Genomic DNA, 15212 nt, shown 5'->3' with positions numbered 1-15212 from the left:
TATTGGACAACCTAAGGCAGGCACGGTCCCTAAGCCACATGCTTGTTGTTTAAACAGAGAGGGGGAGATGTTGAGAGCCACAGCCTTAAGGGGCCCCAGCAAACTTCCAGCTGCCAGCTGATGATTTGCTCACAGCGGCCCCAGCAACTTCTAGCTGCCAACTGATTGGCTCCTCTGCGGTGATGCTCATTGGGCTGTTTCCCCGCCCTTTCAGACCATGGAGCTGCTCATTGGGGGACTTTTTTTGGCTCTGCCCATGCGACCCAGCCAATCGGCCTCAAGAGCAGGAGGAGGGGGGGAGGTTGAGAGGCTTGTGGGAAGCCGGTGGTGGCAGTTGGGCTCTGAAGGTTTTTCCTGAGGAGCTGTGTGGTTTGGTGTGTGGTTCTAAAAATAAAGTTCGTTTCTTTTGACAAGTGGCTCCTGAATTGTGCCCAGCCAGACTGCGGCACTATTGTCCATGTCTCTTTAACTTTTGAGCACATGGAATTTTGTTGTGATAAGTGTTTAAATAACTTTGTCTGCCAATTTTAACATCTGTATTCGGGGTCAGTTTCAATTGTTTGATTTCTCTGTACATTATGACACTTTGCCTGCCTGGCAATTTTTGGTTAAATGCCAAACACTATGAATTTCACTTTTTGGAGGTTCTAGGTATTTTTGTATTCCTACATTCTTGGGCTTTGTTCTGGGATGCAGTTCATTGGAAACTGCTGTGCCTTTTTAGGTCTTGCTTTTCATATTTGTAAGGCAGAATCAGAGCAGTGTTTACTCTTAAAGCTCATTATTTTCTGCCACTGAGGCAAAGCCATTTGGAGTACTCTACCCAATGTCCTAAATTATGAGATTTTTCCACAATCATTAGTGGGACAAGGCTTTATTCTAGGAAGTCCTAAGTGAGCACTGTGTGGTCGTTTCCCTGGTCTCGGGTAGTTTCCTCATGCACACACACTGCTCAGTCCCCTGCTGAATACTTAAGAGGAAATCCTCAGCCAGTCTCCAGAGTTCCAATTGTCTTCTCTCCAATTCTATGTCCTATAGATTCTAGCCATATAGGTCTCCCAATTTAGGGATTCTTCTGGGCCTTGCCTGCATTTTCCCTTGCTGTGTCATAGCCTATAAACTAACTTAAGGCAGTAAACTGGGGCAATGTAGAGCTCATTTCATTTGTTTCTTGTCTCTCCAGGATAATTGTCCTTTATTGCCTGATACCCAGTATTTTGAAAACTGTAGTTTCATACAGCTTGTGTTTTTATTTTTGTTGTTTTAGTTGTTTCAGGCAGGCGAATAAATCTGGTCCTTGTTATTCTCTCAGCCAGAAGCAGAGTTGCCTTCAGGTTTTAATTTACTTTGAAAATCTTTTGCTAGCAGGATAATAAAGTTGAAAAACACTTTTATTTTCCAACTCAGTCTACTGCTCTGGCCTCTTTATGTTCTTCTTAATTCTGCTTGCAAACTGAATAGCTCTTACTTTAGCTTATGTCTCTTTTCTAGTCCTCTACTATATACCACAAGGACCAGCCAGCTGTTAATTTCAACATTTTGCACGGAGATCTCCTTATCAATCAAAAGTTCTTTTAAGAGTGTTTTCCATTTCCATGCTAACATAGACTACAGTTTTGGAAATTGTTGTGTGTGTGTGTGTGTGTGTGTGAGAAAGAGAGAGAGTGTGTGCGTGCGCTCACTCCATTATAGCAGTTTCCTAACTAATTTACCAACCTTTGTTTTAATGCCTTGTTTCAAAGCCAATGACACACATTTCAGTTTTTTATTAGGACAGAGCCGCATTTGTGAATATCAATTTCCTTATCATTTAGTTCTTGATACATTATAAGCTGCCCCTAAATTTTCATGTCTTAAAACAATAATTTGTTTTTTGGACATAACTTTGTACATCAGCAATCTGGGCTAGGTTCAGCTGAGCAGTTCTGGCCTGGATCAGGCTCAGGTAAACTCAGTTGTACTCACTCATGCATCTCCAGCTAGCTGGTGGGTCAGCTCAGTCTGGTTACTTAAAGGAGAATTCAGTCAGGATGATTGAGCCTTACTCCAGAAGCCCGTTTAGTTGGAAATGGTTCTGAAGTATTAAAACCTGTGTTTTCCTCATTGGGTTAATTAATCAATTTATACTGAACATAATTTTTGTTATGTTCATGTTTAAATCTACTATATTACTATTGACTTCTTAAAATTATTATTCCATTTCTCCTTCCATAAATTAGAAATCATATATTATTGAGCTATATCCACAGTCCTTTTTGAGACAAGAGTCTCACTAAGTTGCAAAGAATGAACTTGAACTTGTGATCCTCCTGCCTTAGCTTCCCAAGTCGCTGGAAATACAAGTGTGTGCCACCCACCGCACCCAGCATTATAACACGTATTCTTTTTTTTCTGGTCACCGGGGATTGAACTCAGGGGCACTCAACCACTGAGCTACATCCCCAGTCCGATTTTGAATTTTATTTAGAGACAGGGTCTCACTGAGTTGCTTAACGCCTCATAGTTACTGAGGCTGGTCTTTGAACTCGGGATCTCCTGCCTCAGCCTTCTGAGTTGCTGGGATTACAGGCATGTGCCACTGTGCCTGGCTTAACATGTATTCTTTATTTATCAAAATCTAATATTAATTGTTGCTTTGACTCTGTTTCTGGATAATGAACTGATTTTAGAGCACTTTAATTCCATTTTTTTTTGTCTTAAACTTATATACTATTGTTATCATTTAGTCACTGTATATTTTAGCTCCTATATGAGGTTATTATTCATTTATATTTTACCCATACATTTACCACTTTGATGCACTTCATTCCTTCAAGCACTCCTGGGTTTCCAAATAGGGTCAGATTAGCATACCCAAATAGAGGTGGTGGGTGAAGGTCCCAAGAAGGATCAGAAATGCCTTGCATTACAGGTCCTTCAGGCAAAGGGGAAGAGCAATTCCTCAGGCAGAGGTAGAAGAGCTGCTTCTCCTGGAAAATAAAATGTACATTAGAACCTGCCCATAGGATCTCATCTAAATTTTTGGGATGCCATTCCTTCCCAATGAATGATTCCTCAGTGTAACAACAACAACAACAACAAAAAGAGTGTTGTCAGCCTTTTTTCTGTTGCTATAACAGAAAACCACAGACTGAGTAACTAATAAACAATAGAAGTATACTTGCCTCACAGTTCTGGAGGCTGGGAAATCCAACATCTGGCAAGGGCCTTTCTGCTGCACCAAATGTGGTGGAAGGGCAAGCAAACACACATGAAACAGAGAGGAAAATTGGGCCAAACTCATCCTTGTTATCAGTAACCCTCCCAGGATAACAGTATTCATTCATTCATGATGGCAGAACCCTCATGACTTAATCACCCCTTAAAGATGCTATCTTTTAACACTTGTAACACTAAGATAGCACTTAAAGATGCTATCTCTTAACACTGTAACATTGTTACAATGGAAATTAAATTTCAACTTGATTTTTGGAAGGAACAGTCAACCATAGCTGTGACCTTATGAGGTTGTTAATTTGTGTTCAACCAATCCCAGGATTAGACTTTGGGTTTGGCCTTCAGAAATCTCAGCCCTATGGCTATAGGAGATGAGCTTTTTTTTTTTTTCCCCCACATCCTTTCTGAAGACCTTAAGCTGGGAATTTAAAGTCCTGTACTTCTCTAATTTCTTCAGCAAGCAACCAATCAATCCTCCTATACTTAGTTTAACAAAGATGTTCTAAGATAGCAAATATTTGGTCTTCCAGAGTCTTGACTTGTATAAGTGCTTGATTGAAGGTGATAATTTAACTTTTGCTGCTTCATGGGATGGACTACAAGTATTCCTCTTTATCACTGGGAAGGTTATTGGTGCCTTTAAATCTAATCAGACTAGGGACCTAATGCCAGAAAACCCAGGACAAACACTCATTCTTAAGACTTTTGTTGTTCTGGAATCACTTTCAGTACCAAATTCTGTACCAGTCAGGGTTCAACCAGGGTAGAACCAGTAAGAAATATAGTCATGTGCTACATAACTACATTCTGGTCAATGACAGACTGCCTGTATGATGGTGGTCCCATAAGATTATCTTGCCTAGTGACATAGTAGCTGTCTTAGGTTTGTTTAGTTATGTTCTATGGTGTTCAGACCATGATGAAACTGCCTAGTGATGCATTTCTCAGAACATATCCGTCATTAAGTGACACATGACTTTGTGTATACATACTGATTCTATGTGTGTGTGTGTGCACAAGCGGGAGTTAATTAAGCTGTCTCTATAAGGCTATGGTCTCCATATCTGATGCTAGTGCTTGAAGTTCAGAAAGCAGGTAATCAGGAAGATAACAGGCTGAAACCCACACACATAAGCTGGCACCCCACAAAAAGGTACTGAAGCTTTCCATTCTTATTGCCTCTGACCTTGGTGATGGGGAGTCCTGCAGAATCCAGAGCTCTACATCAAGAAGTTAAACACACATTCACAGCTCAGAAATCAAAGAAGCTAACAGAGGATTCAGGGAAATAAAGAGAAATTGCAGGCCTAACTGCAACTTTATGTCAATAAGATGTCAGTAGATCAGTAACAACATGTGTAAAGTACAAAATGGCTACTACTTCCAATCTCTCAAGAATTTTCCTTGTGGCCCGTCCTAACCAGAAACATCTAAGCAAGGGAATTCTGAGAAAGGAAGTTCAAGGTAACCAAATTGACCCATTACAAAGCCATTACATTCTTCAATGCTTAAATGTCTCTTCAGACCCTTTTATTGAGTTAGCTTTACTAAATTATGTTTTTCCTGCGGAAATAGTCCATTCACTTGGTTTAAAAAATTATTGGCATCACATAGAACCTCATAAATATTTATAATTTTTGTTTTTATATAAGTTAAGAAATTTTAATTTAAAATTTTTTTAAAAAAATTATTGGCATAAAGTTATCCACAGAATTCTTATGAAATTCTTTTTAGCATTTTGTGATAGATCTACAGTTTTATTCCTTTTTCACTCATTCATTAATATGATTATCTTTATATTGGGTTTTTTGTTTCTTTTAATTTTTAATTTTTTTTGTTTTAATTAGTTATACATGACAGTAGAATGAATTTATGCATTTTGATAATATCATACATAGATGGGATATAATTTCTTCTTTATCTGAGTGTACATGTTGTAGAATCACATTGGTCATGCAGTCATAAAGTAATAATGTCTTTTGTTCTACTATCCTTTCTATCCCCACATTCCCTCCCCTCCTATGTTGGGTTTTAATTTAATTGCATTATGATCAGAGAAGGTAATATCTTTGTTATTGATTGGTATTTAAGTTTTGTGCTCAATTTTTATATACGTTCCATATGGGTTTGAAAATAATGTATATTCTCTAAAATTGATTGCAGAGTTGTATGTGTGCACATATACACATCTATATAAACACTATACACACACACACAACCACAGGCCATCAGGTGGGTTAACTGAGTTGTCCAATCATCTATAAACTAATTTTTATTTACATGATCAATTACTGACAAAGATATTTTAAAATCACCCTCTACCAACTTAACCTGGTAAGTATATAAATTTTTATATAACTTTTAAACCTTTATTATTAGATGCATATGCATTTATAAATATTATATCTTCCTGGTGAATTATTCCTCTTCAGTAATAATGTTTTTTTTTTATCCCCAATGACATTTTTTGCCTTAAAGTCTAACCTGCCTGATATTAATATTGCTATAGTTTCAATTATGCTTTTTTTTCCTTTTTCCCCCTTTAGGAGTTTCTTTTACTTTCCTGTAAGCTCAGTTGTCTAGTAAAAGAAAAAAATTTTTTTTTTTTAAATTTTATCCATTATTTCTGGTGTGTGGAGCAGGCAGGATTACAGGATCTGGCATGTATCTAGATCTTGAAGTTCTAAAACTTTTTTAAAAAGCGAAACATATACTTACTTTTAAACAAAAATCTCATTACGTTTGACTCAAGTTCAGAATAGCAGAATAAATTGCACAGTATATGCATAACCAAGGCCCCATCTTATCAATGAAGGTATCAGACCATATTAATTATAGGGATCAATGTAAATGTATTCACTTAGTACTACCATCAGACATGAAAAAAGTTTTTCTCCCACAGTCTTCCCCAACAATATAATGTGGTCCCCCTCCCTGAAGAGTGGTTTCCCCACAATTAAGGATCACTGGTTTACGGAATCTCCAAAAAAGATTACAATTTAAGGATGGAAATAGTTTATTCCATTAGTAGCTTGGTATTCCTCCTCCCATCCCTCAGTTACAGTTGTTGAACTTAATAGTTCTCTCTGGTGCTCTGTGGGTTCCTTTCAGGATGTTTCCAAACTGCTCCGGTCTCCCAATTAGGTGGCATCCAAGAGACCAACACTAGGCTCAAACCCAGCTTCTCAATGGCAATGGGTGAGTTCCAATATTAGAGGCAAATCTTATCAGCTGACATTTAACCTAGTCTACCAATTATAGTTTGCTAAGGGCTTCTGACACCCATACTGTGTCTGTTTATGATGGGAATTGGGATCTATTATTCTCGATTACTGACTATGAATTTCGGTGGTCCTGGAAAAGATTGTGATTTGAGTTCAGCTGTTTACAAGGAGCCTGAGGGAAGCTTTCATTTATAGTTAGCAAACTTGGCATTTGATGTGTTCAACTTCTCATATTTATGCACTACATGGAAAGCCTTTAAAAACTCATTAAAGTCAATGCTTCCATCTTTGTTTAAGTCCATTATATTGGCAAGCTCATCAACTTGGGAATCATCAATATCAACGCTGTAGTGAGTCCTGAAAAGTTTCCATATGGCCCGAAATTCTTCCATGGAGATCAGGCCTAAAAGAACATAGGAGAGAGTGGTGAGTGTTCATTTCAAGACCTACCTCAGGGAAGGATGAGGAAGCCACACTGATTGAAATAGCTCCAATTAGAAGCTCACTAATATACCTGACTATGAAGACATTGACGGAAATGGAGGTAAGGTCGTAAATGTAAGCAGCAATATGTCACATGTCACTTTCAACTACCAAGTCATTCTGAGATTATTCTAAATTCAGAATGAGTAAACAGTGAAGAAATGTTAAGGGGATACGAACTGTGGGACTAGATGTAGTAGAGAAACTGCAAGAACTAAAATCTAAGGGTGAGGGACATGGAAGGACAACAGAACAGAGAGCGAACTCAAAGCAGAGGGAAAAGGTACCTTGGGAATCAATGATAAGATTGCAAAGAATGATGTTGCCTTTTATATATATATATTTATATTTATATTTATATTTTTAGTTTTCAGTGGACCTTTATTTTATTTATTTACATGTGGTGCTGAGAATCGAACCCAGTGCCTCACACATGCTAGGCAAGTGCTCTCCCACTGAGCCACCACCCCAGCCCCATGATGTTGCCTTGTTAATAGGCAATAATTTACTTACATGGGTTAATTGTTGTTTTTTTTGGTGTTCAAAGGTCTCTGCAGTAGGGGAATGGCTGATTTTTGTTTTCCCTTGTGATGCTGGGATCAAATCCAGGGCCTTGCACATGCTAGGCAAGCACTTTATCACTAAGCTAATTCCCAGCCCTAATATATATATATTTTTAAGTTTGAAAAGAAGTTAATTGTTCATCAAAGATAAATGGAAAATGAGTTTTTATAGCTCCCAGTCTCCCAAACAGAGCCAGAACTCTAGGAATGATTTTTATTTCAGGAGTGACTAAAATATTAAAATGGAAAGTAAATTATTCTTCCATCTATGCTGGTGATTTAGAAAAGGAGCTATTCCAGTTTGACCAATGGCTATTGGGCTTGTATAGAATTCTATGGTCCAAAATACAGAATTTTGGGCCAAACTAAAATAACAACAACATTAAAAGTGAATTTGATTCCTTCAAATTTCATCAACTTTGTATGAAGAATGAAATGGATGAAAACAGTTCTAATTTCAGAGAAGCACGCCAGTCTTTTCTTTCTACTATTACTGAACTAATCAAAGTTCATTTACCTGAGTGATCAGAGTCAATGACATTAAATATGATTTGCAGGTCAGATCGGTATCTGTATAGAGTTTCAATTAGAGTAGATTGGACCTAAAACAAAGATTTTCTGAGTGTTAAAACACAAAGAAATAATGACATAGATTAATTTTAGCAAATGTAACAAACACAAGACATCATCACTAATTCAAATTATATGATTGAAATAGAAATTTGAGAAGGCAAGCCTTCTGTTGGCCCAACCATGCTTTTTATTTTTTTTGGTACTGAGGATTGAATCCAGGGGTGCTTTACCACTGAACTAAGTCCCCAGTCCTTTATTTATTTTTTATTTTGAGGTTGGGTTCAAACTTGTGTTCCTCCTGCCTCGGCCTCCCAAGTCACTGGGATTACAGGTCTGTGCCACTGTGCCCAGGTTGGCCCAACCATCTTTAATCAGATAAAATATCTTGCTCTATCTGATTCAAATGTATGATATGTCAAGGTCATTGTACTGTCATGTATAACTAATTAAAACAAAACAAAACAAAAAAAGATCTTGCTCTTGTGTTCCTTAGGGGACCAAAGTAAAAAGGCAGCAATAAATAACAATTGCCAACACATACAGAAAGCTTTATGTGTATCATTTCATTCAGTACTTGACAACCATAAGGAATAGGAATAGACCATTATTATGTCCATTTTACAGATTAGAAAACAAAGTAACTTTCCCAAAGGTTATGTCACATAGCTATGAATCTGACTCAGCTCTCTGAAACCAAGATCTATGATCTTAATCACCATGGTAAACTGCTTCTGAAGTCAGGCCAAAAGCCTCCTTCCTATGGATATTTTAGCTTTCGACCTGCACTTTTACTTCCCTTTTCTGTTTTTCTCATCTTCCCTACAAACAATCAACCAAGTCCTAACTCCAATCAGCTCAATGTTATAACTAATTACTGATGAAATGTTAACTAATAAGAGCTGAAATCTGATAACTCCCTGGGCTATTCCCTTTTTATTAAGAGATTTTATGCTTTAAAATTCTTTAAGACATATTCTAGTTCATGTCAGCAAGTCTATACATGGTTTGGAATACATTAACTATTGTTAAGCGGTATGCTGCATGAAAGAATGAATGTCATATCTGCCCTTCTGCTAGACAGTACTTAAACAAGAATCACATATTTGACATGAGTTTTCATGCCAAAGCTTTTTCCTTTTTCTTTTTGTCTATCTTTAGAAGGTATAAATTTTCTGAACAGACCACAAAGTACCTTTGGCCTTTTCTGAAACTGCCACTCCCATCCATTAGATGATTCCATTCCTAACTTTTCAAAGGATTGAGTTACTTAGAGGTTGTCCCAAGGGTATTTCCCCCAGCCAGGTTTTAGTTGGGGCTATGTGTCACTTGCCTCTTTCACAGGTTTTTCAATGTGGACATCCTGGAAGCTGGACATGTAGTCTACATTTCCATTTTTGTCTATGTTTACCAGATGCAAACTCAGAGATCTCCATGGTAAGTTCAGCCCCAAAATGCTCTCCATAGAAAAAGCCCATTGGGCTATTGAAATTTTTCCTAACAACAACAACAACAAAAATAAACAAACAAAAAAGCACCCATATAATTTGTTATAATTTGACAAAAAATACGTATGTCCCTTGGCAAAGCCAGTAACAGCATGGGGTTTTGAGGCCTGAGGGCCTGCTGGTTTCCTTCATGATCTGTCCTACTCTGGTCCTAGAGCTCTGAGGAAGAAAAAACTAAGGATAGTCTTTCATATTCCACAGATCTTGCCTGTACTGTTGTAAGAAATCATACTTAGGGTATTAGATTGTTTTCACCTTTTTCTGATTAATGAATTAAGGTATACCTATTTATTATAGAAGATTTAAAAATATACAAAGGATAAAAAATTTAGTTTGATTTTTAATATTTCAGTATATTCTCATCTATCTTCCCAATATCTTTTCCCAAAAATATTAAATGTAATTTTTCAAAATATAAGTATCTTTATTTTTCTGATTATTAACAATTATTCATTTTAAGTGATTTTGAATAAATATAAAACAATGTTATAACTTCTATTTTTCTATGTATATAAATGTGTATACATAAATGTATATATAGTTTATTTTTCTTAAAATCAAATATTATTGTACTCCAGCATTACCACCCCCCCCCCAACCCAGGGTTAAGGACCAAACATAGGGCCTTGCGCATGCTAGGCAAGCACTCTACCACTAGCTAAATCCCCAGTCCCCATGTATATATGTTTTATATACATGTATTGCATATGGCATAACACACATACACACAAACATTTAGTCTAACCTATTTTTTATTTTACTTACATCATGGACTTCCATCTATGTTAATAAACATAGATCTATATTGTCATTTTAATGGCTATGAAACTATTCCATTATTTCCTTAGGACCATTCCTAGAAGTGGAATTGAATGATCAAATGGTATGCAGATTTTTAAGGCTTTTGATAAACGGTCATCCCTTGGTATCCATGGGGGATTGATTCTAAAACCCCCTTACGGATACAAAATTCCACAGATGCTCAACTCCCTTATATAAATGATGAAGTGTTTGCATATAACCTACATATAGCCTCCCATATACTTTAAGTCATCTCTAGATTATTTATAATACCTAACACAATGTAAATAGTAAACAGATTGATTTTTTTAATATTTCAAAATATTTTTCCCAATATTTTGTCTTTTTCTTTTAAAAATTAATTTATTTATTTTAATTAGGTATATATGACCTCAGAATGCATTTTGATTCATTGTACACAACTTCAGCACAACTTTACACTTCTATGGTTGTACACAATGTAGGGTCACACCATATGTGCACTCATACATGTATCTAGGGTAATGATGTCCATCTCATTCCACCATCTTTCCTACCCCCATGCACCCTCCCTCCTCTCCCTTCCCTTTGCCCAATGAAAGTTCCTCCATTTTTCACATTCCCGCCCCCCCCCCAAACTCCCTTCCAACCCCACCCTACCCCTGTTATGGACCAGTATCCACTTATCAAAGAGAACATTTGGCCTTTGTTTTTGTTTGGGGGTGGGGGATTGGCTTATTTCGCTTAGCATGATATTCTCCAACTCCATCCATTTACCTGCAAATGCCATAATTTTATTCTCTTTTACTGATGAGTAATATTCCATTGTATATATATACACCATAGTTTCTTTATCCATTCATCTATTGAAGGGCATCTAAGTTGCTTCCACAGTTTAGCTATTATGAATTGAGCTGTTATGAACATTAATGTGGCTCGTTACTATAGTATGCTGATTTTAAGTCCTTTGGTTATAGACCGAGGAGTGGGATAGCTGGGTCAGATGGTGGCTCCATTCCAAGTTTTCTAAGGAATCTCCATACAGCTTTCCAGATTGGCTGCACCAATTTGCAGTCCCACCAGTGATGTATGAGTGTGCCTTTTCGCCAACATCCCCGCCAATATTTATTGTTGTCTGTATTCTTGATAACTGCCATTCTGACTGGTGTGAGATGAAATCTTAGAGTAGTTTTGATTTGCATTTCTCTAATTACTAGAGATGTTGAACAAACATTTTTTCATGTTTGTTGATCGAATGTACATCTTCTTCTGAGAAGTGTCTGTTCAGCTCCTTAGCCCATTTATTGATTGGGTTGGGTTTTTTTTTGGTGTTAAGTTTTTTGAGTTCTTTATATATCCTGGAGATTAGTGCTCTGACGTGAGTATGGCAAAAATATGCTCCCAAAACGCAGGCTCTCTGTTGCAATATTTTATCTTAATGGTGCACTGTAAATGCAGTGGCATCCACCCTTCTAGTGAGTTACACTGGCACCACAGTGGGAGGGCTCCATCCTCTTCAGTCCTAGCCAATTAGCTGGAAACCAACTCTGAGTGGAGGTCCATTAGTAAACTTCTGTCCCACCTAGTGGGCCAGAGCTATTCCCTCGGCAATGTGGTCTTAATTTCAACCTTGATTAGGAGTTAAGGAATTCTTCTAAGTATGTACTATCCTTGAATACGCTCTCTCAGCTTTAGAGATAATAGCTCCTCTCTATACTTGCTATTTCAAATTTTTTTAAGAGTTCTCTTGTATCCTTTTTAATAGTTAATCATCTTTTACTAGTTAATAATTCTTTATATTAAATTTCCCAGTTCAAATTATTGATGTGGTTTCTGCACCCTAAATAGACTCTAATACATACACTAATATATGGAAATGAAATAAATTTTTGTATATTGACTTTGTGTTTGACAACTTGCTAAATTCATTTATTAATTCCAGTAGTTTTTCTGTGTATTCCTTTGGATTTTCTATATTCTCAATTAAGTTGTCTACACTTAGCGACAGTTTTATTTCTACTTTTTTAAGTTTTATTTTATCTCTTTTATTTGCCTTATTGGACTGGCTAGCATCCCTACTAGAATGTTTAACAGATGTCCTGATAGTGGGCATCTGTTATTAGTTTCCTATTGCTTCAATATCAAATTAACACAGACTTAGTAGTGAAACAACACAAAAGTATTCTTTTACAGTTCTGGAGGTCAGATGTCTGAATTAGCTTCCCTGGGCAAAAGTCAAGGTGTCAGCAAGGCTGGTTCCTTCTGAAGGCTCTGAAGAGGGGAATCTGTTTCCTTGCCTCTTCCAAGCTTCTAATGGTTGCCTATGTTTATTGGCTTCGGGCCTCTTCTTCCATCTTCAAAGGATTTCAATATCTGGTTCCATCATCATAGAACCTTCCCTTCTAACTTTGCCTCCTCCTACATACTTCTTAAAAGAACCACTGTGATTACATTAGGCCCACTTGATAATGCAGGACAATCTCCCCAGGTAAAGATCCTGAAGTTAATCACACCTTGAAGTCCCTTTTTTCATATAAGGTACCATACTAAGATTTGGGAATGAGAATGTGGACATAAGCCTACCAGAGCATCTTACTTTCATTCCCACTTTTTCTCCATCAAGTATGCTGTTTGTTATAAGCTTTGATAGATATCCTTTGTGAGATTAAGGAAGTTCACCTCTATTTAGTTTTCTAAATTTTCTTTTAAATCATAAAACTAAGGTGAAATAAATGTGAGAGAATTATGACTTCTTTAATTTGTTAAAGTGGTAAATTACATTGATTTATTTTCGAATGTTTAAAAAACCTAGAATTCCTAGCATTCCTAGGGGGAAAAACAACCTGGTTGGCTAATATTTCATTTAGGATTTTTTTTTTCATCTAAATGCATCATTGAGATTAGACCTTAATTTTCCTTTTCCATAATATTCTTGTTAGGTTTTGATATCAAGGTGATGCTGATCTCCTAAAATAATCTGGGAAGTGTTCCCTCCATTTCTGAGATTTTATAAGACTTCTTTTCTTTCTTAAATGTATATTGCAATGATTAATAAAACTGAGAGCAGAGCTTTCTTTTCATAAAGTTTTAAACTTTCAGATTCAATTTATTTAATAGTTACAAGATTTCTCAGATTTTCTATTTTTGTGTCAATTTGTGTGTGTGTGAATATGTATATTTTAGGAATGTGTCTATTTGGTCTGAATTTTGAATTCATTGGCATTACAGTTTTTACAATACATCTTATGATCTTCCTAAAGTTTGCAGTAATACCTTTTTCAAAGTTGGCATTAGTTATCTGTGCTTATGCATGTGCACTCTCTTCCTTATGCATTTTCTTTTACTAGTGTTTTATCAACTTTGCCAGTTTTTTCAAAACACTATTTTTTCACTTTGTTAATCACAGTTTCATCTTTTAAAATATATGCATTTAAGGTTATCAGTACCTCTCTAATTTGCATTCCATAGTTTTAAATGTTGTATTTTCATTATCATTTGGTTTCATTATTCTAATTTCCACTGTGATTTCTTCGTTGATCCAAGGATTATTCAGAAGTGCATTTCTTATTTCCAAGACAAAAGAGGATTTTATGGCTAGATTATGTTATTGAGTTGTAGCTGCTTTCACTATGCCAGAGAATTAGTTTATTCTATAATGTTTCCAATCCTTCACAATCTGTTGAGATTTGCTTTATGTGCCAGTTTATGGTCAATTTTTTAAAATGTTCCATTTGTGCTTGACAAGAATATGTATTCTGAAATGTTGGGTGCGGCATTCTTTGTATGTTTCCCTTCAGGGAATGGTTGCTAATATTGTGTTGGTCTCTTCTTTTTGTTCCTGAGAGAAGAGCATTAAAATCTCCCACCATGATGGTGGATTTTCTTACTTCTACTTGTTCTCTCTGTTTTTGTATATTTTTGAGGCTATATTAATGGGCGCATACACATTTGAAATGGATTTAATTGGCAAATTAACTTTCAATGTATTGTGTATACAATTCCACTGTCAACTGGCTTCTTTTATAGCTGTTGATTAGTCTATGAGTCTTAACTGTTATGCCTTTGTTGCAATGTTTTTACTCCCTAACGACTTTTATGATTTTTCTCTTTGCTATTAGTGCCTTGTAGTTTCAAAAGTGTATGTAGGTGAAGATTTAATTTTATTTATACCTATTTGAGAATCATTGTTCCTCTTTACCTATCACTTTAGCATTTCATCAGTGCTAGAAAAGTCTGAGGCATTTTACATTCTTTCTATTCTCTCCTCTTAGTACCTTGATTAGATATACATTAAACCTTTATTTATTTATTTATTTTAATTGTTGATAAACCTTTATTTTATTTATGTGTGGTACTGAGAATTGAACCCAGTGTCTCACACATGCCAGGCAAGTGCGCTACCGCTGAGCCATAGCTCCAGCCCCAAACCTTCTTATTTTACTATTCATAACTCTTAATCTAATTCTTTCTTAAGCAGTGTCTAATATTCTGTTGAACATGTCTAATATTCTGTTTAACAAGTCTCATATCTATTTGGTTCTTCTTCAAATCATTTTCTTTTTTTTTAATTTTAATCTTGTTTTTTTTTTAAATTTTTTATTGTTGGCTGTTCAAAACATTACATAGTTCTTGATATATCATATTTCACACTTTGATTCAAGTGGGTTATGAGCTCCCATTTTTACCCCATATACAGATTGCAGAATCACATCAGTTACACATCCATTGATTTACATATTGCCATACTAGTGTCTGTTGTGTTCTGCTGCCTTTCCTATCCTCTACTATCCCCCCTCCCCTCCCCTCCCCTCCCCTCTTCTCTCTCTGCCCCCTCTACTGTATAACATTTGTCCCCCTTGTATTATTTT

At 36.2% G+C, this 15212-nt stretch overlaps 1 protein-coding gene across 1 annotated transcript in view; it reads right to left on the bottom strand.

The window, feature by feature from the left end:
* Window positions 1-5218: 5218 nt before the first annotated feature.
* Window positions 5219-15212, bottom strand: part of Ppef1 (protein phosphatase with EF-hand domain 1) — a 135145-nt gene continuing 125151 nt past the window's right edge. Inside the window, exons 18-20 of the mRNA XM_015487974.2 lie at window positions 9390-9553; window positions 8004-8088; window positions 5219-6843 (exon numbers count right to left, since the gene is read on the bottom strand). Of these exons, the coding sequence (XP_015343460.1) occupies window positions 6626-6843; window positions 8004-8088; window positions 9390-9553 (467 nt within the window). The 3' untranslated portion in view covers window positions 5219-6625. The remainder of the gene's footprint in view (window positions 6844-8003; window positions 8089-9389; window positions 9554-15212) is intronic.

The sequence above is a fragment of the Marmota marmota genome, unplaced genomic scaffold, assembly GCF_001458135.2.
Source record: "Marmota marmota marmota unplaced genomic scaffold, marMar, whole genome shotgun sequence".
Taxonomy (NCBI): Eukaryota; Metazoa; Chordata; class Mammalia; order Rodentia; family Sciuridae; genus Marmota; species Marmota marmota.
This window is presented reverse-complemented; position numbering and strand designations above follow the sequence as displayed.